Source organism: Cryptosporidium ryanae (assembly GCF_009792415.1).
Source record: "Cryptosporidium ryanae isolate 45019 chromosome Unknown contig_40, whole genome shotgun sequence".
Taxonomy (NCBI): domain Eukaryota; phylum Apicomplexa; class Conoidasida; order Eucoccidiorida; family Cryptosporidiidae; genus Cryptosporidium; species Cryptosporidium ryanae.
In genome coordinates, this window is record NW_027125569.1 from 128,737 (window position 1) to 149,454 (window position 20,718).

The following is a 20,718-nucleotide window of genomic DNA, read 5'->3' on the forward strand; positions in this document are numbered from 1 at the left end:
CAAAAATAAAAATAAGAGGCGAAAAGGAAATAGTGAGAGACGTGTACAAAAAGCAGTGAGGAGTTGTTTAAGATACGCAGTTTTAATACACGAGTTGTTTATGCGTCGTATCGGAGTTGTATAAAGACTTGAGAACGACAAAGGATTTTTTAGAGTTCCAAAAACTAGCGCAATAGAAGCAAACAGGTTAGGTAAGCAGGGAGGTTAATCGACAGCGGTTGTTTTCGAGCACCAGAACAAGGTATTACATACACGGCACGATTTCTGCTAACTCTTCAAAAGGAGGAGTTGCACTTCTTTTGTGTGTCTGTGTGTGTTTGTGCCCTAAAAGGCACAGAATTAATGAATTCAACTCCAAGTCATGAACACGATACTGCTTATAACCAAATGTATACTTTTATTTGTGCACGCTACATTAAAGTTTGAGGTGAGTAGAAAAATAAGTGTGGAATGTTCCGAGATAAGGGGTCCAATAGTGAGCAGCAAGAGTATGCAAGTGAATTATTATTTAAAGAAGGCAGGACTTAACAAGGTAAATGACAATGAACACAGCAAAGAAGCAGTACAGGGCAAAAATGAAAACGCATATTCAGAGCTTATAAGCGAGTTAATAGGGCTTCCGGAGGCATCAAGAAGCTTGTTATTTTCAACTTCAGTAGGCAACCAGGAGGATTTTTTTGAGAATGTTGTGTATGTTGAAAAGGATGAAGGAGTGGAATACAACGAGTATTTGGATAGATTGTGTTTGAATAAGGATGAGCTAGGAGATTCGAAGGATAAAACATTGTTGGACAAATCGGAATATGACAATAGTACCGGCACAAAAGTCTCCCTTATTAGTTCGAAAGTTGAAAGCCGTGTTTATCCGCTGTACTACAAAAAACACGTTCCAAAAGTGTCAATAGAGGAGTTGTTGACTTACTTCATTCATCCAACACTGCTAATAGCGGATTTTTTGGACTCCGATATGGATTCCGAATTGATAATTGGCATTTTAGACTCAGTGTTTCTTAAACACCAAAATGAAACTGGAAGCAGCAATGATATAAGCTACGTTAGAGAGAAAGGGAATTATTATAACTTCAACATAAACAAACTGAAAAAAAAGTTTCTTGATAAAGACAATATATACTTAATACTAAACAGCTTAATATTAAGGAAAAAAAACGGCTCTTTACCTATATTAAAAAGACTTATTCAATATGGTCTCGATATTAAGGTATTCAAAAGATTTCCCGAGTTATTTACGTTGGCCGTTAGAAATTCTAACTACTCTCTTGTTGAGTTTATATTATGGAAAATGAAACCCGAGCGAGAGGAAGTCGGGGTGCAGAGGGATAGTACGTCGTCTCATCGTTCCTCTCCACCCACACTATCGCCTTCCTTAGTGTCATACAATTCCCGTTTCGCCTCAAACAAGCCTGAGTTTGACTCCGGGGATGTGTTGGTTAGACAACAAGAGTGTGACTCTGGAAACTTGGTCAACACAGTGGACAACTACAACCACACGTCCCTTTACTACGCTGTGGAGAAGAACGACTTGGAGATGGCAAGTATCTTGATATCTAGAGGAGCGTGTGTGAACATGTGGGATCCGAGAACAGGCTCAAACGCATTGATGATGGCGATGAGGAATCACAACGGAGCAATGATTGGGTTAATAATGGACAACGGGGGAGATCCACTTAGAATATCACCAGTATCTGGAATGGACGTCATGGACGTGGCAATAATGGATAACGACCTTAAAATGATTGAAAAGATCGTGAACCACAGAAACTATGATATAAACACTGTAAACAATGATTTTAAAGCAGTTATAATGGAGTACGCAGCATTTGATGACAACGTAGATATTGAACTGATAAACAAGATGTTTAAGAAGAAGTTTAACAAAGAGACATTTGTAAAACAGCTAAATGACTACGAAAAGGAAGCCAAACATATACTTGGCATCATAAAAACAAGGTCTTCCGACTCAATACTGAGTAAGCTTTTAAAAATAGAAAGCAAGAAGAAGATCGCCATTTTGTGCAGCATAGAGGATGGCGATGGAAGAGGGGTGTTTTGGTGGTCTGCATATTATGGCAATTTAAAGCAAATACAATACATACTGGATTTCTACAGCAAAGCCATTAGAAACAGATGGGTTGGATACAAAAACTGCAATCCGCACAAAGAAGACAAATACGGAATATACCCACTGAACTTGATAGTCAGGAAGACTTTAAAGTTTCCGAAAAAATTAGTGATAGACATACTTCAATTTAGAGATCCGAAAACGAGTTCTTCTTTGATGCTTCAAATACTTTCAAGCTCAAAACAGCCGCTGAGGGCACTAAAAGACACATTTGACACACTAAGAAACAAATTCAACATATCCTATTCCTTTTTTAACATATGGTCGGACGATAAATTGATTATAGACCCGATATACTTTGCAATGTGCAGGCAGCTTTCTCCTAGTATAATTCACTTTCTGCTCGAAATAGCGACGAATTATGCGGATGAAATAGTAGGAACGACTTCAAAGTGGAAATCCAAAGTCATTCATTCCATTCACACATTTAAGAACGTCAAGAACTTGGACATATCTTCTATTATTCAACTGCAAGAGGGCAACTTTGGTCATCTTGAACATGAAATAGACAGCATTCTTCACTCTCAACTGGAGACAAATATTTTAATGGGAGCGAGGAGCGATAAAGTCAAGCCAAAGTCCAATGGTGCACTAAAAAACGAGAAATCGCCGGTCATGGACACAAAACTGTTTTTCTCAAACAACGAATCAGACCTCAAAAATATGTTTGACAACAAATGGAGAACAAATATCGTTCACACGCACCACGACTCCAAGGACTCCAAAAAGTCGTATAGGGTTCCTCCCGACTCCATTCCGTACCAAATAAACCCCCCAACATTAAAGTCCCTTCTGTTCACGAAAAGATACACAAGCGTGGACAAAAGTTCAGAAAACATTGCTAGGATCATCATCGGCAGAGGTCCTTCTCACAAAATAATAGACAATATCAGAACTCTCGTAGAGAGCTCTGTGGGGATCGGCATTAAAGCATATTCCTGCGGCCACTCTGGTGCTGGACTTGACTCCAGGTCCAGCAAAAGCTGCAGCAAACACCTCATATCCTATTCCCACTCGTGTTCGTCGTCATCTTGCTCTGACAGAAGGGGATGGGAAGAGGAGGAGGATGGGGATGAGGATGAGGATCGCCTTGGGCCGAACACAAGCTGCGAGAATGGCAACTGTCACTCGCATCAGAGCGACTCCGAGAAAAAGACGTCCGATTCTGTATTCTCTTCAATTAGGAAACGTCTAAACCTGTCACGACAAGCCCCCAATTACGAGGAGTGCGGCGACCGGTGTGAGGGTGAGCCGAACGGCCGCTCCCCAGTGTTGAAAAACAAAAGAAATGTCTTTCACTACGGTCAGAAAAACTTCATTTATCCATTCGGAGGAGCAAGCATCGACGTCATCAGACATATTGTTGATCTCAGACCCGAAACCATCGGCGAGGTCTTGACCAGAGTCGACTACAGTTCTTTTTCAGACTCTGACAAAATCCTCGCACTATTGCAGGCCCTGCCCCGGGACTTCCCGCCGTTCGATGCGCATGCGTTTTCCCCACTGCAGGTGGCGGCAAACTACTTATACAGGTACCAGCAAAACAGAGAAATACTTATAGTTTTGGGTGCGTTGTTTTCGCAGAGGTACATCAGACTTTTCTCAAAGGAACAGATAACCGAGGTGTTGAATACTCTGGCGTTGGTCGAATACTGGCCGAGCGACCTGGTTGAACTGTTTGGAGGAGTTAAATTCAAGAAGAACGGTCTAGACAGTGCAATACGTGGGGTTTCCTGCAACGGAGACGGCTTTAACAGGTGTGAGTTCGGTTTATCCGAGGCGAACGGCGATTCCGGCAGAAGCTTAGAGGGCAGGGGCGCAACATCGGAGAAGTACGAGGACGAATACGAGCACAACGAGAAGGGTGGATTCGGGAGTGGTTCCAAAGGACACGGAGATGGTGTAAGCAATATGAGGAAGGCAGAAAGCGGCGTTTTTAGAGAGGAGCAGAATGTTTACAATATGATAAGCAGCATGATTGGGAGAAGCAAACTGCGGTCTATAAAGCTTGATATAATAGATGTAATTGACGATATATCTGGTTTACCCTGGGACAAAAACCTGACTGACTCCGACTTGATTTTCTGCGTGTTTTGCATGTTTACGGTCATATTTTTATTGTCAATATACTTTAACTCAAATGTGAACTATTATACAGTATGCAACTCCATGAACAACAGATTACTTGACATTTCAAACAAATACAACTGCCAGCTTCCGCTGTTGGAAACGGGAAGCAACTTTGTGATGGACTTTGGCATACTTTACATGTTTAATGTTCCCTACTCCTCTAGTGGCAAAATCAAGAGCGCGATTTGGAACTCGATAAAGGCGTGTTTTTTGGTAAACAAGCTGTCTGACTTTCCGAAGAAGAAGTACAAGGGGAGCAATGATGCATTTTACGAGTCTTTCCAATTTGCAATGATAAGTTTTGTATTGAAGTTTTCTGGTACAATAAACGCAATTAAATTTCTGTCTGTATTGATGTTCTTCGTTTGGGTATTTGTAAGCAGAATGTACGAGGAAATGGCACTTTTGTTTGTTTTTACAGCTATCGCAATCACTGTGTACTCGGTGCACGGACAAAAATTGGACAGCAATATGTACTACCAACTTAATTCTTGTTTCAAGTACAGCAACAACCTACTTATTCCCGAAATAATGATACTTTACGAGCAAACAAACAATCACGTCATCAAATACGCAAAAAGAGCAATAGCTCTTCACTTCAATCTCAAAAAGTCGTCTGCTAACGCAAATTCAAGATTGGTTAACGAATCTTCAAAGTATATAAATAAACTGGAGTTTATGAACCAGAATTTTTGCGAAGAAAACACCTACACTGAGATTTCCGAAATTGGGTTTTTGGAGATAACAAAACACAACCATAACAAGATTGAAAATACAAACAAATGTTACAGACTGTTGTTTATAACGAATCTTGTATGCATTGTACTTTCGTTCTTGATTACTTTTAAACTTCCCTTAGAATGTTTGAAGAACCAAACAAGCAACAAGACAAATCTTTCGTACAATAATATATCAGACTTCCAGAATGTTTTGTCCGCCATCAGCACCTGCAGAAAACTGTATCAGTTCCAGTACTCTCATCTTTATCAGTTAACCAGATTTTATCCGATATTGGTGTCTTATTTGAATTTCGTTGCCTTCCTTTACTATTGGCAGTTGCTATTAATGATGGCCTCACCTATACTGTCCCTCACTCTTTCCCTATACCACTTTAAATCTTTGGCAAGCATTTTCAACTCTGCTCTCTCCACTCCCATTAATATCCTCCTCCCAAATGCGAGAGCAAGCAAAATGATTATCTCTCAGACTTTTTCAAGCAGAGAACCGACTTACATTTGTTCCTCAGCCGCCACCAACGTAAATTGTGACCGTTCTTTGTCTCTAAACATGACAAACAAAAGTATGAAAGTTGCGAGCGACGGAAAGCGAAACTCAAGTGCATCTTCTTTTGCGATCAATTCCCTGAAGCCCAACACAGGTTACTTTTTCCCAGAATCAGAGGCCAACTTTGAGTTAAACGGAACGAAAAGGGTTGTTGGAGGACTGGACTCGTCTTCCTTTTCAATGTTTAACAACCATCTCTCCCAAAATCAGAATGCCTCCAGGCCGTGCTATGGCCAAATGACTCGAGTTGAAAAACAGACAAGTAATCCGGAGATAAGGCTGAAGAACATGTTATATTCTGACTTTCAGATTGATTCAAACGATCTTGAATGCGAGTTCCCTGAATTAAACCGTTCAGCGCATAATCCCTACTTTGATGATGACAACTCTGAAGTTTCTTACTACAAGGTTCTCGAAGCGCAAATATATCCATTTTTCATTTGGGCCGATTCGAGGAAAAACTCACATAAAATATGCAAATACTTTTGGAAACCCATTGATAAATTCAAAGACTATCTTGCAGTCGCCACTATAGCTCTAGTCTTGTTCTTTTACTACGTTGAATTAACCTCAAGTCCCGTTAAAAACGTCAGATTATGGGAAATTATTTCTCCTATAATTTTCATTCTTGGACTCTCTCTTTTATATAATATTCACATTATGGTCGACATTCACAGGGAAACACTCGAATTTTGGCAATGGGTTCCTGACGTCTATGACATCCTTCCAATATGTTCAAACTTACTCAGCTCTGTTGAAAATACAATGAGGCTCCTTCCCTCGCTAACCTCTCCATTCAGCCTTCTGAACATCCCAGTAACGTACCCGCTTTTCTTCATCTCGATCATATTTTATGTCATCTCAATAAATATTTACCTTTAAGTAACATTAGGAGAAAGTGGAGAACTTATACATGCTGGTCTCCACCGGCGAGCCGACCACTGTACCCTTCTCCGCCTTAAATCGCAACTTATATCTACCCCTCTGTCTGTTCTCTTACTCTTATCTCGATTTCCTCTCTCTTGTCCCTTCTTCCTGACCCTCTCCAGACTCGCCTCTGCTGCATGCACTTCCGTTATTACCACTACTACCAATTTCCCGCCAAGTGTACCGGTACTCACTAGAATAATTAGGCAAAATAGTGTGAAGCAGGGAAACAGTAAATAAATTGACTGCGTTAGTTTCAGGGACTTGCATGGATAACCAAAGGTTGGCAGATAGAGTAGCTTGTCTCGGTAGCGGATATTCGGAGGAAGAGGGTTTGTTTCCGAGACAGAGGGGCCCACAAAAGAACAATAAGGTTCAAGAATCAGTGTGGGGTTTTAAATGCATAAAAACCTGGCACATAGGTGCCACTGACATTGTGAGCCTTTTAAACTGAGAGAGAAAAGCTCTTTTCGGAAAACTAAATGCTGATTTCTAAACCTGTGCTGAAATGGCCGATTGCAGTTTTCGTTTTGTTGTTCACAATATGTGGGTGCAATATAAAGGTGAACAGGAGATACGGATATAAGGTTGGGGATGCAGCTTTGGTCAATCAGTCTCAGATTTATTCAGAAATAAAGTCTAAATTTTACCTTGGTGTGAATCAATCAAAAACAGCACTTGCTAGATACTTTGGAGACAGATTGTCAGCACCGGTTCAGCTTTTAGAGTCAATAGCTACGAGAGACGTGGGCCGTTTCGTGAATATATCCAATTTTTTGGCAAAAATAGGATATAAATTTGGAAAAAGCAAGCACTCAGAGACTGCATTGACAGCTGCTTGCAAGATTTCGGGCGAAGTTGGATACTTCTTCGTGTCTCATCTTCTCTCGCTAGGAGCCTCTGTGGACATATACAATGAGTATGGCTACACTCCTCTGTTAACGGCTTGTAAATACCAGCTCAAGGAAGTGATTAAATTACTGATTGAAAAAGGAAGGTCAAAAATAGATAATCCCGATTCAGATGGAAGAACTCCTTTATTTTACGCAATCACTCAACTAGACATTTATTTGGTTAACTATTTGTTGAGCAAGGGAGCCAACCCAAACTTCAGAGACGTGCTGGGAAACACGCCACTGATACACGCCGTAATGGTTAACTTTAAGGAGGCCATTGGGTCATTGTTATATCACGGGGCATTTCCGTGGTTGAGGAATTACTCCGGATTTGACCCTGTTACACTAACTGTGCTGGAAAACAGAGTAGACTTGCTTCCGATACTAATCAGCTCGAAGACCTACTTCGTGGAGGAGTACAACATAAGAGCCAACACTCCTGAATACCACCACTCTGCGGCAAGGAGACTGCTCATGGGAATAAAACAGTATATAAGGGAACCAATATTACTTGAACTGCTGGAGATTGAAATATTTTTGGAGAACACACTTATATGCTCGACGTCGGACCAGGAGGGTTTGACCATATTGTGGTGGGCCTCCAAGCTTCACTATCCCAGATTCATATTCAGACTTCTGGAGTTTTATACAAAAGCAGTAGACCTCCCAGAAGGCCACACTTGCAATCCCCATAAGACGGGGAACAACCAGATTTTCCCTTTGGAGTTGTTGATAACGCACATATACAACCTGGAACCTCCATTTGGCTTCTCATTCAGGAGGAGGTTTATGGATTTGCTGTTCAAGGGCAAAAACAAAGAGGTACTTAATATCCCAAATATAGACCTGATGAACATATTTGTCCTATTGTTTATGTTGGACCCCCGTCACAACAGAACCTTTTTGACTCAGTCCCTTTACCTGAACAGAAGTTTGGGGAGTTTGACCAAGGTTCTGTTTGGTATACCCATGATATACGTAGACTCGAACTTTCAAAGCGTGGCTCAGATGACAATTCTGATCAAAAACAGCGACTTTATGAGAAGATTCTACAAAATGATAAGAAGAGTAATATACAAATTATTTAAGCACAACAGTTCGTCTTTGGAGAAAGACGCAACAAAACTGGGATATGTAAAACACTTTCAAGACATTCTCAACGAGGAGTCTTTGGACGAGAAACTGGACCAGGAAGTGTTAATCCTTACGTCGAAGATAATATGCATGATATACAGAAAGGGCAACAGACTTAAAATTGAGGACTTTAACTTCATATATCACAAAAAAATACTTAATCCGATAATTTACCCCTTGTTGGTTACGGGGGAGTCCAAATCACTCGAGGAATCCAATTCTCTAAGCATCAGTATACTCAGAGGGAATATAGTGATAACAACTTTTTTGACAGATTTATTTAGCCAGTGCATACAGCAAATGGCACTTCCAAGTCTGTTTAAATACAAAATTCCGTGTGTAATTGCTTACAACGGAGCGATTAAGCTCGCCCTAAAGCAATATCAGCCCTTAGACACTTCTTCATACTTCCAAAGAGGAGTGGAGGTTTCCCTGTTTACACTAGTAAAAAGCCGTCCAAAGTCGTTTGGCGAGATCTTACTGGAGATTGACTATTGTAATCAATCAGATGAGTCAATAGGTGTTAAGTTTTTGCACTACATTATATCAGGTTTTATTCCCAAAATAATGCACTCAAATAACCACATTGCAACTCGCAATCACGTTAATATAGACAACAACTACAGACAGGTTAGCAGAAGGAATCAGTTTATCGATTCTGACCTAGTGATTAAGAATATTGAGGAAAGAACCACCTCCGATTCGTCCAAATACGACTATTTCCCCCTTGAGTTTCTAAAGGGCAAGTACAATCTTGAGGACGGTATCGGTGATCACGACAATAATGGTACAAATAAAGGTGGTTCAACTTTGAAACACTTAATATCTCCCCTGGAACTCTCAACAAAAATACTACTAAACACGACTTGTGAGGTGATAACTTCTAGATTTCCAGAAATACTAATGTTTTCTAGCCAGGAGTTTCCCAATTTGCAGATAAACGGCTGGGTTAGACCAAGTCACGTCTCAAGGACCCTGGACCTGATATTGGGCTCAGAAGCCCGATTCAAGCACTTGCCTTCCAAATTCACGCTGTTCGTTTTTAAAGTCCTTGGATTTTCACCAAAGCTATCAACTTTTGTTCTCAGGAAGACCCAGCTGAGCGAGAGCACCAAACCCTTTTACTTTTACAATACAAAAAGAACCTACATAGCCGAGTCAATACTGAACCACTCTCTATTTAGATCCAACAAGTACGTCAACTTCAAGATTATGGCAATACTTGCAATCACCTTTGCCGTTGGCACCTTCATTATAATATTAATACTTATAACGAGTGACACCTCCAGTTCCTATAGTAAGAGCTACAAAAGAATCATGGATGAGGTTGCCGAATATAATAACATAGACGAGCCAGTCTCCTACTCAGAACAGCCTAGCTCCGAGTATGCAAGTGAAACCGTTACCATTTCCAGTCTCCAATACGACTCTGAGAAAATGAGACTTAGAATAGTATCCGACACCAAAACTCCAACATCTACTTATAGAAATTCGAACCAGGATCAAGTGGATAGACCGAGAATATCCCATGTTTCAAGGTTGTGGAAATCAATAATGAGCATTTACTATATGTTATTGATAAAATTTTCAACAGCACTTTCCTCAGAGAGCCAAATATCACTTACCTTTATACTCTCAAATAATCTTCCAACAAAATCTAGGAGCTTGGTAAGATCGGCTCTCTTTGGGATTAAATGCACTTTCTTTGGAAATGACGCCTTTGAAGCCATCTACTCAAGAACATCTAATTTCCTTGGATCAGAGTACATCTCTACGAAAAGGAATCCTAATTGTCTTTTCCTGCCCGGGTTGTTGAGACTAATACTATTTTCCTTTTCAACATTTTGGCTGGTTTCGTGTGGGAACTATGATATTTTGATACTAGTTATTTACCTAACTGTATTTTCGGTGCTTTCAAATGCTTCACTTTCCCTGGGAAGTATTTCAAGTCAAGACATAGACAAGTTATTTCACTTATTTATACCATCCAGCATTGATCTTCTGGAGACCGCAAGATTCAAGTCTGCCTTGAGCCAAATAAACAGATTGAATCTCACAAATGAGTTTGAGATCGGCCAAATAATAGGTTTCACCAACAGCGATAACTCCGAAGGGAGTCCATCTACAAACATTTCTCCAGAACTGAATGACGGAATTACAAATATTCTGGACAAATACGCAGACTCCCTTTTAACTCCAACTTCCCATTTAATTACAAGCAATCTTGTAGTAAACTCATCTTTTCACTCTTCGAGAACGCCTAATTCAAACAATAGAGATGTTGTGCAGCTCCCAAATACATCTTTCAGGGAGGGGTTTTGGAATTCAAAGCTTCCTTGTCACAAGAACTGGGCCTACAAGGACGTCTTTCATGAATACTATTCTGTATGGACGAGCTCACAGTTAACTGAGCCAGCCAATCATTCAAACACCTCATCTCTAAATACAGGCAGCGGAAACTCTCCTTCAAGCAACTGTATGACCTCACAAAATCCCTTTGACGCAATAAATTCATGCATGATGATCAGCGAGGATGCGAGTAATTCAAAAGGCAACAATGGTAACAGCTACAACTATAGGTACTTTAACCACAATTCGAACGAGACTTTCAATAACAGCCCCAAAAGTCAACACAACCACTACTACCTGAACTTTTTTTCTGGAGACTCGACTCCGGTGTTAAATTCCGCTCAGCACAGCAGTAATATGAATCTACAGAACATATCGATAGAGCATCACATACTTTCAATATGTCAGTATGAATTTATAAAGCCTAATGACTGCAGAATTTGGTACATAATTCAGTGGGCCATTTGTATGTTGAATGTTTCCTTGTTTTACATTTTGTCTTTGACTTACAATAGGAGAAATCTGTATTATAACTTTCTTCAATATCCCGGAAAGTGGAGGAAATTCACTCAGGGAACCTTCGGGCCAATCTTCTTTGAAGTTATGACTAATGCCCACCTTGCTACGTTAATTTGGACTTTTTCAAACCCCATTGGTTTTCTTTGGTTAATATTAATACAGAGACTTAAATTATTCTTGCATATCATAAAAAGTCTGATTCAGAGAAAAAAGAAGAGAAAAATGGCAAATTCCAGTATAAGTGAAATACTGGTTTTGAGAGAACTAACTTTCTTTATAACTATGTGGAATTATACAATTTCAAGGAACAACAGCTATCTCCAGCTCACTCTTTACAACAAGTACTTTAAATTGATTTACTTTACAGCAATATTTTTCCTGATGTTCCACTTTTTGGTTGTAAAAGACCAGATCTCACTCATTCTAAGGTCACAGTTCTTTTCAACTCTTTTATCATTAATCGCATCATTTGGAATATTGTTCGCCGTTATTCTAGTACTCATTATTCTTACGAATATCATCGCAAGAAGCATCTCCTCTTCCATAAACTCTATTCTAAACACTTACTATCACAACAAACAGTTTCAACTTTTCCTAAAAAGAGAAATTGCGATTCTATCTTCAAAGAGGCACGATGCTTTTTTGCATCTAGACTATTAGCTTTAACTTATTCTTATGCAAGACTCCTTTATAATTAATTATTTGTACCTTCAATGCCTTATAGTCGCAACCAGGCTCCTCGCTTTACCACTAGAGTCTCTTTTAGTTCCTTTTCGGCTCCAATTATAGACCATCCATTCTTTTTCAAGCGAATGCGCCGACTAAACTGTGCGAATAGTAACACTAGGCCTGAACAGCTATCAACTGTTTCATTATTTTACTCTCCGACCCGGACCCCACACCGGGAAAGGCGGACAAATACACAAGCAAACGATCAAACTTAATCAATAACATGCGAAACAAGGACTCTAAACCCTTCACACAACCCAAACACCAGTTCTGCTACGAAACATCCATGGGAAAGCCAGGATGGCTGCAATGTCAAAACTCTACTGTGGTCTCCGTCCTTCGGCACCATTATTATTAATAGATGACTCTCATAGGCGCCAAAAACCATGCACATTTTTGCCACTTTACAAAATTTGTATGCAATTTAGCGGCTCGCACGATTCCCGCCAATGCATGTAAATTAAAAGTTTTGCATGTGGTCAGTATATCGGTGGCATTGTTTTTTTTTTATTTTTGAAAGAAAAATTTGTTGAGGGTTTGAGGCAAAAAAAGATAAATAAGACGATAAAAGGAGAGGCAAGCAGCCTTATGATTTTTGTTGGAGTCGTTGATATACAAAAAATAAATTTGAGGAATAAACAGCTTGCGTTAGATGTGTAGATGACTGGTGACCAAGATAGTTATAAGAAAGGTTTATCTTGATGAAAGAAGGGAGCGGTATTTGTTAAGTTTACTCTTCGTTAAGTTAACTTGGATTGAGTCAACTTGAGTTGACTTTACACTCACAATTCATTAGCAAAGGCAGGAAATTCACATTAATTAACTTTTTCTACAACTGTATAAGTGAGTACAGGTGAACCCGAGAAGACGGACCTTTTGCGACCACTGATTTCTTTGTGAAGAATAAGCAGTTATTTGCTGACAATACTTTCTAACTGGCTGTTTTTTCGTATATTATGGACACAAAACCTGAAGCAAACAACAAAATATCGTTTGATATTTCAAATATATAATATATCAACGGTTGAAGGCGATAAACTATGACTCAGTATAACAAAGTAGATGGAGATGTGAGGTTACGTATTGGTAGTAACAATTTACCATTAAATGGCAAAAGGGGTAGATGTGTGAACACAGAAAAAAACAACATGAGTAAGGTCAAAGAAATGAAAGAGCAATTTTTCCAAGTAAATAGTGTAGAAGCTGAAAATGCTGCCTTCATTAACAACGTATACTCTTACAGGAACCCTGATCTCTTTCATTCACAGTGTTTTTATTCAACGACTAGCAATCAAATGAATAGTCGGTTTGTCTCTGTATTTCAAATAAAGCAAGACTCAAACGACGTTGATCTGGAGAAAAGCGATTCGTGTGAAAATAAGACCAAAGAGGTTGAGGGAAGACTGGACATATCAAAATATAATTCGGTAATAAAAGAGGATAAAGAAAAAAGAAAGGTTATACTTGAGTGGTACAGAAACAACGAGCTATTTAGCAAACAATGGAGTTGCAAAAAATTTGGTAAAGAGGGTGCAGCTAAAAGAGCCATTCAGTTTCTGGAAAAAATACACGGAATTTCGGTCAATTGTTTTCCAGATGGCTATTACTCAACATTAATCGAGATTGGGTCTTTGAAAGACAGGAGTTCTGATATAAAAAAGCAGTCTGTTTTACTTCACTCTAGAGAGAAAAGAAAATATAAGAGAAAAGCAAAAAATCAAACAATATTGCTGGTTGAAGATAATGAAAATAAAAACAGTAACATATGTGAGATGTCTAATGTGAAAACTGTAGGTAATTTAAATAAAGAATTTGTATTATTAATTCAGAGGATGATGTTGCTTTTTTTGTCATTAGATACTAACAACATTCACAATAATAGTGACTTAACTAGGGAAAGAGATAAGGGCGAACTTAGAGATAATTTGCACTTAAATTGTAGAAAGTTATTAAGAAAGATACACCAAAGATCGGTCAGCAATCATAACTTTACTTTCAACTATAAATATGATAGTCAACAAATAAGTAAATACGAAAATGACCAAACTACAGTACTGAATGCAAGTCAAGACAGCTTAGATTTACCAAAAGGAAGTAATATTGATTATTTCAACAATAATAGCAATCAAAATAACTGCTATAATTCGCTGACTGGAATAAGAAATGTTAAGGATATACTACAAAAAACAACCAGAAAGGATATTCAAATAAATAATTCAATAGAAGATATTAAGAAAATAATAAATTCGAGTGAGCAGATTTCAAGTGATTTTAACGGTTCAATTGACAGTTTTCTTTGGGATGAATTAATTAAAAATGGATCTAGAATAAACGACGATTTGCACTATTTGTCCGAGGGTGGTTTTCCCGGGAACACTTCAGTCTGTTATTCTAAATATGGAGACGGTCATTTTCGTTTTAATAGGGGTGGCATCCTATCTTATACAAATGAGCAGCTTGAAAATTCACTTAAACTTATTAATCATAGCAGATCTTGTTTAAACTATATTCATGTTGAGACCGAAAGAAATGGGAATAAATCAATGACACGTTTTGAAAAAAGAATTACAAGATTACAAGGAAGATTCAATTGTAATAATAATACAAGCATTAATGAGAGTCAAAACAATGTATATGATGAAAAAAACACTAATTCAAATGCAAATTTTGTTGACGATATAACTGACAATCACCTAGAGATAGAAAATGCCACTTACACGTTGCTAGATATGAGGTATGGATTAAATAATTTCAGGTCAAAGGATGTGTTGATAAATGATTTGTCTAAAATCGAAATAGTAAATGAAAAGAAAAGGAAAATAAATTTAATTAATACGTTAGATGAAATAAGAGACGGTATTTCAATCGACAAAAAGAATAAAATATCGAAAAAAGATTCACAAGTTGAACCAAGAAAAGAGGATTGTGATGAAGAAAGCAATAGTACACTGGAATGGTGGAAAAAACCACGTGGTTGGAAGGTCTCTTACTATAGAGGTAAACACAAATATTCCAAAATATTCCGAGTGTCATTAAACTCATCTGGTTCAGAAAGAGAATCTCAATACAAGCTTGCTTATGAATTCTTCTTATCAACACAAAATAGAAAAAAATTGTCTTGTATTAATGAAAATACAAATACACAAAATATATCTACTAGTGACACCAATAAATTAAACATAGGGATTGACGGTATTATGGAAAAATCTAATAACAGCATAGTAAACAATTGTGGTGACAATAGATTACCATTTGTATTTAATTACATGGGTATTCCTCAATTTAATGGAAATTTTATTTCACCATTTAACTACTGTATGCCTTTTTTAAATTATTCACCACAATTTGGAATAGGAACACAGAGTATTTGTAATCAAGTAAATAATAATGAAAATACTACTAGTAATATAACAAATACAATTGAATTGCAAAACTCGAATAATTCTTCAATTCAGAGGAATTTAGATTCATATTCGAATAATAAACCAATATCATCGTCACTGCCATTTAATCCTCCACACTTTTTCCAACCATTCTTCCCACCATTTTTGCCAAATATAAATTACCATAATATGCTTATTAATAGTATGAATTTAAACAATTGTCAAAACATCAATTTGGACAAAAGTAAGTGTGATGTTGATTCTAACAAGGAATGTATGAATGTGGGCATAGATTCGAGTATAGACGTTGAAAAAGCCTAGCAATATTTTTCTTAAACAGGATGATCAAAGTAACATCACTTGAATAATCCAGATGTATGGTGTTTTTGAAGTAATTTATCATATTCAAGATATTCACCATCTGTCATGAGATTAATAATTTTATCATCAATTTCTGATATTTTGAATGTTCTATCTTTAATTGCGGAAATAGAGAATGTTGGTTCAACACTATCAACTTTTTGACACTCAGATAAATTTGAATTATTGGTAGTATGAAGATCACTGCCATTTTTCAAATCACTTTTACTGGCTTGTACATCCACTTTAACTCCAGTGTTTTTGTCATTGGTTGAATGGTTTGAAAGTTTTATCCCAAATTTAACCTTGGATACACTTGGATTACTTATACATGTGGTAGTACTGTTAGATGGAGATATACCTTCTGTTGAATCTGTTTTTAATTGTTTAGAATCTGATAAAGCTATATTTTGGTCTTTCACACTTTTATTAATGGTATTATTATCGTTATTTAAAGGAGATACGGAACTGTTATTGGAGCTATTATCTACATCATTACTAATGTTGTTAACTTCACCAACTTTATTATTTCTTTGTTTCTCAAGCTTGCTTCGGTACTGAGGAAATACTGGAACATGCATGTCTTTAACTAAATCAAGCGAATTAGTTAATACTTTTAATTGTTTTCTGGCCCTCTCAGCTTTATCTTTAGCAGCACTCCTAAAAGCAGCAGAATCAACAGAAACGAGTTTAAAATTACAATTCCTGCAAAGAAAGAGCCCATCAGATGGATCAAGATCTAAAGATAGGGCTTCTAAAGATGAATACTTTGCATCGCACCTTTTGCACAGTAGTTCGTCCAAGTTAATTGCATCCTTGATATCTTGTTCAAGTTTATGTGTAATTGTGTTAATCTGCCACTCCACAACTGTGGGAAGGTATGGATTAATACGATAGTAAAATTGACACATTCTGTTGTTTTGTTGTAATTTTGAATCAGTACCATCATTATTATTGTTCTCAGAAGATATTAAATTCACCACTGAAGTTGAACTGTTATTAACAGCAGATCCAGAAGAGGAAACAGTTACTTTGTTGGAATTATCACTACTGGATTTTCCTTGAGCAGATGAAGATTCGTTATTCTTTTGGTCTCTTACTACAATAAAATCTTCCTCAAGTCGTCTAAGGGCCTCTCTAACTTGTCTATCAGACAAACTAAGTTTGTTAGCTATATCTTTATCAGTAAACGATTTTTGTTCTCTTATGAGACAATCTCCAATAACAATTGCGGGTGAATCGTGAAATAACCTTAAAAGAATCTGAACAAAATTTCTGAATCTTTCGGGGTTATATGGAAATTGTTTAACGTCATCATTTTTATTTGAGAGTGATTCCCGTATATTCATTTATTAAATATTTAAATAAATATACAATGCTTTGGAAGATAGGTTAAAACAATTGAATATCAATATAAATTAATTATTTCGTGATTTATTTTGTTTTTTCTTATTTATACTCTTACCTATTTCGTTTGATTGATACCTTAAGGATTAACCTTTTGCTCCTCCAGATACAGACTAATTGGCTTAGTACGGTTACATTCACTGCACGAATCCCAATTAAAAATTATAGATAATCAATGGCAGTTAAACGTAGGCTACAAATAAATAAAAGTATAAACGGAGAAGTGGTCGTAATTCAAGGACAAATATCGTCTATTTCAAATCTGTCCGTAATCAATGTCTATTTGAATGCGACTCTCGTCCCAGAGAAATCAAAAATTAATTTGGGTAATTATATTTACACTCAAAATACAAAAGCAAAATTGAAGTTACAAATGTGTCATTTTCATTCCAAGTACAACATTAATTGGAATAGATCATATAAACATACTTAAATGTTCGGTACCTTCGGGCGCCAACCGTTGTGGCGGCAACGTTAGAAGTTTATCTTTTTTTGTACATGCAGGGCCTGAGAACAGTGTGATCTATGTCGGAAGCGATCGAAATGGCGTTTGCGTGACTGCATTTGCGTTTATTTTCGGAATCACGTTTGTACTTCGCGTACTTTACCGACCTAGACGCGTGTTTTATCCTGTTTAGTTTGAATGAGAAGAAGCGTTTGCCCGAGGGTTCGAAGGGAGGCAGAGTGGCGGAAGGTCTTCGGGTATGTCCGATGGCCTTGTTTCCAGTTTCGGCCTCTGCGATGTTTTCGCGTCTTTTCTCGGGCCGATTCGGGAACTGTTTGTTGTTTGCGTGTTTGGAGCGTTTAACGTCCTTGGTTCCGAAAAAGCGGTTTTCGTCACTCGTCTTTGTGAAGACAAACTGGGTGAAATAGTTGGTGATATTGGTGGGACCCCCAGTTAGTTTGAGGTCAAACTTCTCGATGCTCGAAATGAACATTGGGATACTTCTGAACCTCGACGTTACTTCTGTGATTATAATCAGGCCTTTGCATTTGACCACGCGGCAGGCTTCTGCAATGAATAAGGGCCAGTCGGTTCCCATTAAACTAAGGCAAAACACAGCAAGGTCCAGCGTGTTGTCTCCTAAAGGAACACTCTTTATGTTGCAAATGGTTATGTTGTTCTTACATGCTAACTCCTTTGGACAGTTTAAGTCGAAAGAGTACACTTTATATCCCCTTTTGCTCCCAAACAGCTGACTTATCTTAGCAGTACCACATCCAAAGTCTCCAATTACCCTCACCTTGTCGTTGCTACGTATATACTCTATTACCCTGTCTAGAGGATCTAAAGGCCACAACCTTTTTTGTATATTGTATCCAGAATGATACTGTTCAAACATGATGTCGTCCTTCAGGTACTCATTGAACGCGTCGTCGCTCTTGTTTGTGTAGAGGTACTCATTTATCCTTCTGAACTGACTTCCTCTTAGTCTCTGAGATACGCCACTTTTTCCGCTGTCTTTTCTTATACTTGCGTTTTGCCTTAATTCTATCGCTGTAAGCCCTTTGCGCTTGCTCCTGCTCCTAAAAACGCCTCCTCCTTCCGTCGTCCTCCTCCCTCCGCCTCCTATTCGCAGCATCACCACTCGGCACCTTTGTGAAAATAGGCGAGTGCCTTGTATTGCACCAATACCAGTCTCCAAACAACCGAACTATGCGGCAAATTAACGAGGCAATTCAAGAGTCAATGAGTGCACCTCTGTCTTGCACCTACACCTAGGATGTACAACCATTCACAATCCTGTCACATCTGCCGTCAGACTCCCTTCAGTTAATCGCCTATCTTGATTGCTACTCCCCTTTCCTCTCTGCAGCCAGCCTCCTTATCCCAGGCCAGACCAAAGGGCGCGCGCGGCGGCCGGCCGGCGGGAGCGCGCGGCGGCCGGTTTGCATGTTAGTCCTGAGAAGCGCGGTCCACAGTGCCTTTTATGTTACGGCTGTCTCGGCCTTCCTCCTTTTCTTCACTGGAGTGTGGAATCCGGTGCTGTTTCCTCCCATCATGACGCCACCATTGCGAAAAGCGCCGTGGATGCATTCGCGCCCAGCGTATCCGTCCGGTCCAAGACCCTCTGAGCTGGCCTTCTCAACCCGAGAAACGCTCCCTGTGCGAGGGGAAAGTCCGCCGTCTCTGAACAACCTGAATCCGGTAAAGTCGCTATAGTTGACGTCAGTTCCGAAAACGCCCGGACTGAACTTGATCATCCTGGTTAGTCTGGACTCTGTGATCTCCCAAAACCTTTTGTAGTTTGGCTTGTTTGAGAACCGGGCCAAGCAGGGACACCTGTTTATGCTCGCAATGTAGTAATTGTCGCCATATGCGCCGCCGTACTTAGTGTAGTTATTTGCCGAAACGTAGTCAGAATGATCGTTAAGGGTGTCTGAATACTTTCTATTAACAGTATTCCTTTTTCTGGTCGCCGAAACTGAGTTCACTTCGCCGCTAGATTCTGCCTCTCCGTCCTCCTCCCAGTGACTCGACATATTTATTTCCTTTATCAATATTTCATAGGCCGGGATAGGGAACAACAGCATATCCTCCTCGGAAATGCATATAACCTTGTTCCCGTTGTTTCTGCCGCTTCTGCCCTTTCCGTTCCACAATACCGAATGAATCAGTATTCGGCTCAGAGACACCCGCACCAGCTTGTACGTTATACTATAAGGCATTTTCCTCTCGCAAAAAATCGCTTTGATACACCTCTTGCTGCCGTCTATCACCTCCACAACTGAGCCAATCACCGGTTTGTATCTAATTATCCTTCCGCTCTCACTCCGCACTTGAGCTAGATCCAAATCACTGACGCCTGAGCTTCTGTTACGCTTGCAACAACACATCGGCTTGACCAATAGGAAAACAAAGCCCGTTGTGTTCTTGTCTCCCAATATGCTCACCGTACTGCTTGCTACGTCTCTATTGCCGCTCTGAACATCAAGACTCTTCTTCCCTGGAACGTAGCTGGAATCGCTTATCCTGATGCTGTAGACCTCATTTTCGTCTTTTTCAAACGCCACGTCCCCACAAGTCCTGCTTATTTTGTGGGAATAAGAAAAGTTGTTGTTTATCTTGCTTTTAATTCCCTTTTCTAGAGGCTCATTCCTCTCCTCGAACGGCAGGTTCAATATAAACGGCTTTAAACCAAGTCTCTTGAACAACTCGTCTCCGTGGCTCAACACTTCTTTGTAACTATTGCTTAGCTTACTCATAACGCTCCTCAACTTATGTATTAGGCACAGGCACCCACGCTTTCCGAACCCTTCCACTCAAACACTCAATTCTGCCGGCCTACACAAGCCACGTTAGTATCCCCACTTGTGCTCACTGCCTAGCTACCACTGAAACGAGGCCTACACCGTTCCCTCCTCTTTCCTCTCCTTTCGCTCTCAGAAAATTCATCCACCAAATAAGCTCCGCAATCACACAACACTAAATCAACACATTCGCACCTCCGCAGTGTGG

The 20,718-nt window shown here is 39.0% G+C and overlaps 6 protein-coding genes across 6 annotated transcripts; 3 read left to right on the forward strand and 3 right to left on the reverse strand.

Annotated features, from left to right (window-relative positions):
• Positions 1–361: 361 nt before the first annotated feature.
• Positions 362–6,436, forward strand: FG386_002299 (uncharacterized protein; the record flags this gene model as incomplete). The annotated part of the gene is made up of 1 exon (XM_067341661.1): positions 362–6,436. One exon carries the CDS (start codon positions 362–364, stop codon positions 6,434–6,436), a length of 6,075 nt encoding a protein of 2,024 aa, XP_067195862.1.
• A 527-nt stretch (positions 6,437–6,963) lies between these two features.
• FG386_002300 (uncharacterized protein) lies at positions 6,964–12,039 on the forward strand (the record flags this gene model as incomplete). Its single annotated transcript, XM_067341662.1, has 1 exon — positions 6,964–12,039. The coding sequence occupies one exon, from the start codon at positions 6,964–6,966 to the stop codon at positions 12,037–12,039; it is 5,076 nt and encodes a 1,691-aa protein (XP_067195863.1).
• A 1,109-nt stretch (positions 12,040–13,148) lies between these two features.
• FG386_002301 (uncharacterized protein) lies at positions 13,149–15,812 on the forward strand (the record flags this gene model as incomplete). The annotated part of the gene is made up of 1 exon (XM_067341663.1): positions 13,149–15,812. The coding sequence occupies one exon, from the start codon at positions 13,149–13,151 to the stop codon at positions 15,810–15,812; it is 2,664 nt and encodes an 887-aa protein (XP_067195864.1).
• Positions 15,813–15,847: 35 nt separating this feature from the next.
• FG386_002303 (transcription initiation factor iie) lies at positions 15,848–17,200 on the reverse strand (the record flags this gene model as incomplete). The annotated part of the gene is made up of 1 exon (XM_067341665.1): positions 15,848–17,200. The coding sequence occupies one exon, from the start codon at positions 17,198–17,200 to the stop codon at positions 15,848–15,850; it is 1,353 nt and encodes a 450-aa protein (XP_067195866.1).
• A 540-nt stretch (positions 17,201–17,740) lies between these two features.
• Positions 17,741–18,841, reverse strand: FG386_002304 (uncharacterized protein; the record flags this gene model as incomplete). The annotated part of the gene is made up of 1 exon (XM_067341666.1): positions 17,741–18,841. The coding sequence occupies one exon, from the start codon at positions 18,839–18,841 to the stop codon at positions 17,741–17,743; it is 1,101 nt and encodes a 366-aa protein (XP_067195867.1).
• A 346-nt stretch (positions 18,842–19,187) lies between these two features.
• On the reverse strand, positions 19,188–20,465 carry FG386_002305 (uncharacterized protein; the record flags this gene model as incomplete). The annotated part of the gene is made up of 1 exon (XM_067341667.1): positions 19,188–20,465. One exon carries the CDS (start codon positions 20,463–20,465, stop codon positions 19,188–19,190), a length of 1,278 nt encoding a protein of 425 aa, XP_067195868.1.
• Between the last annotated feature and the right edge of the window lie 253 nt (positions 20,466–20,718).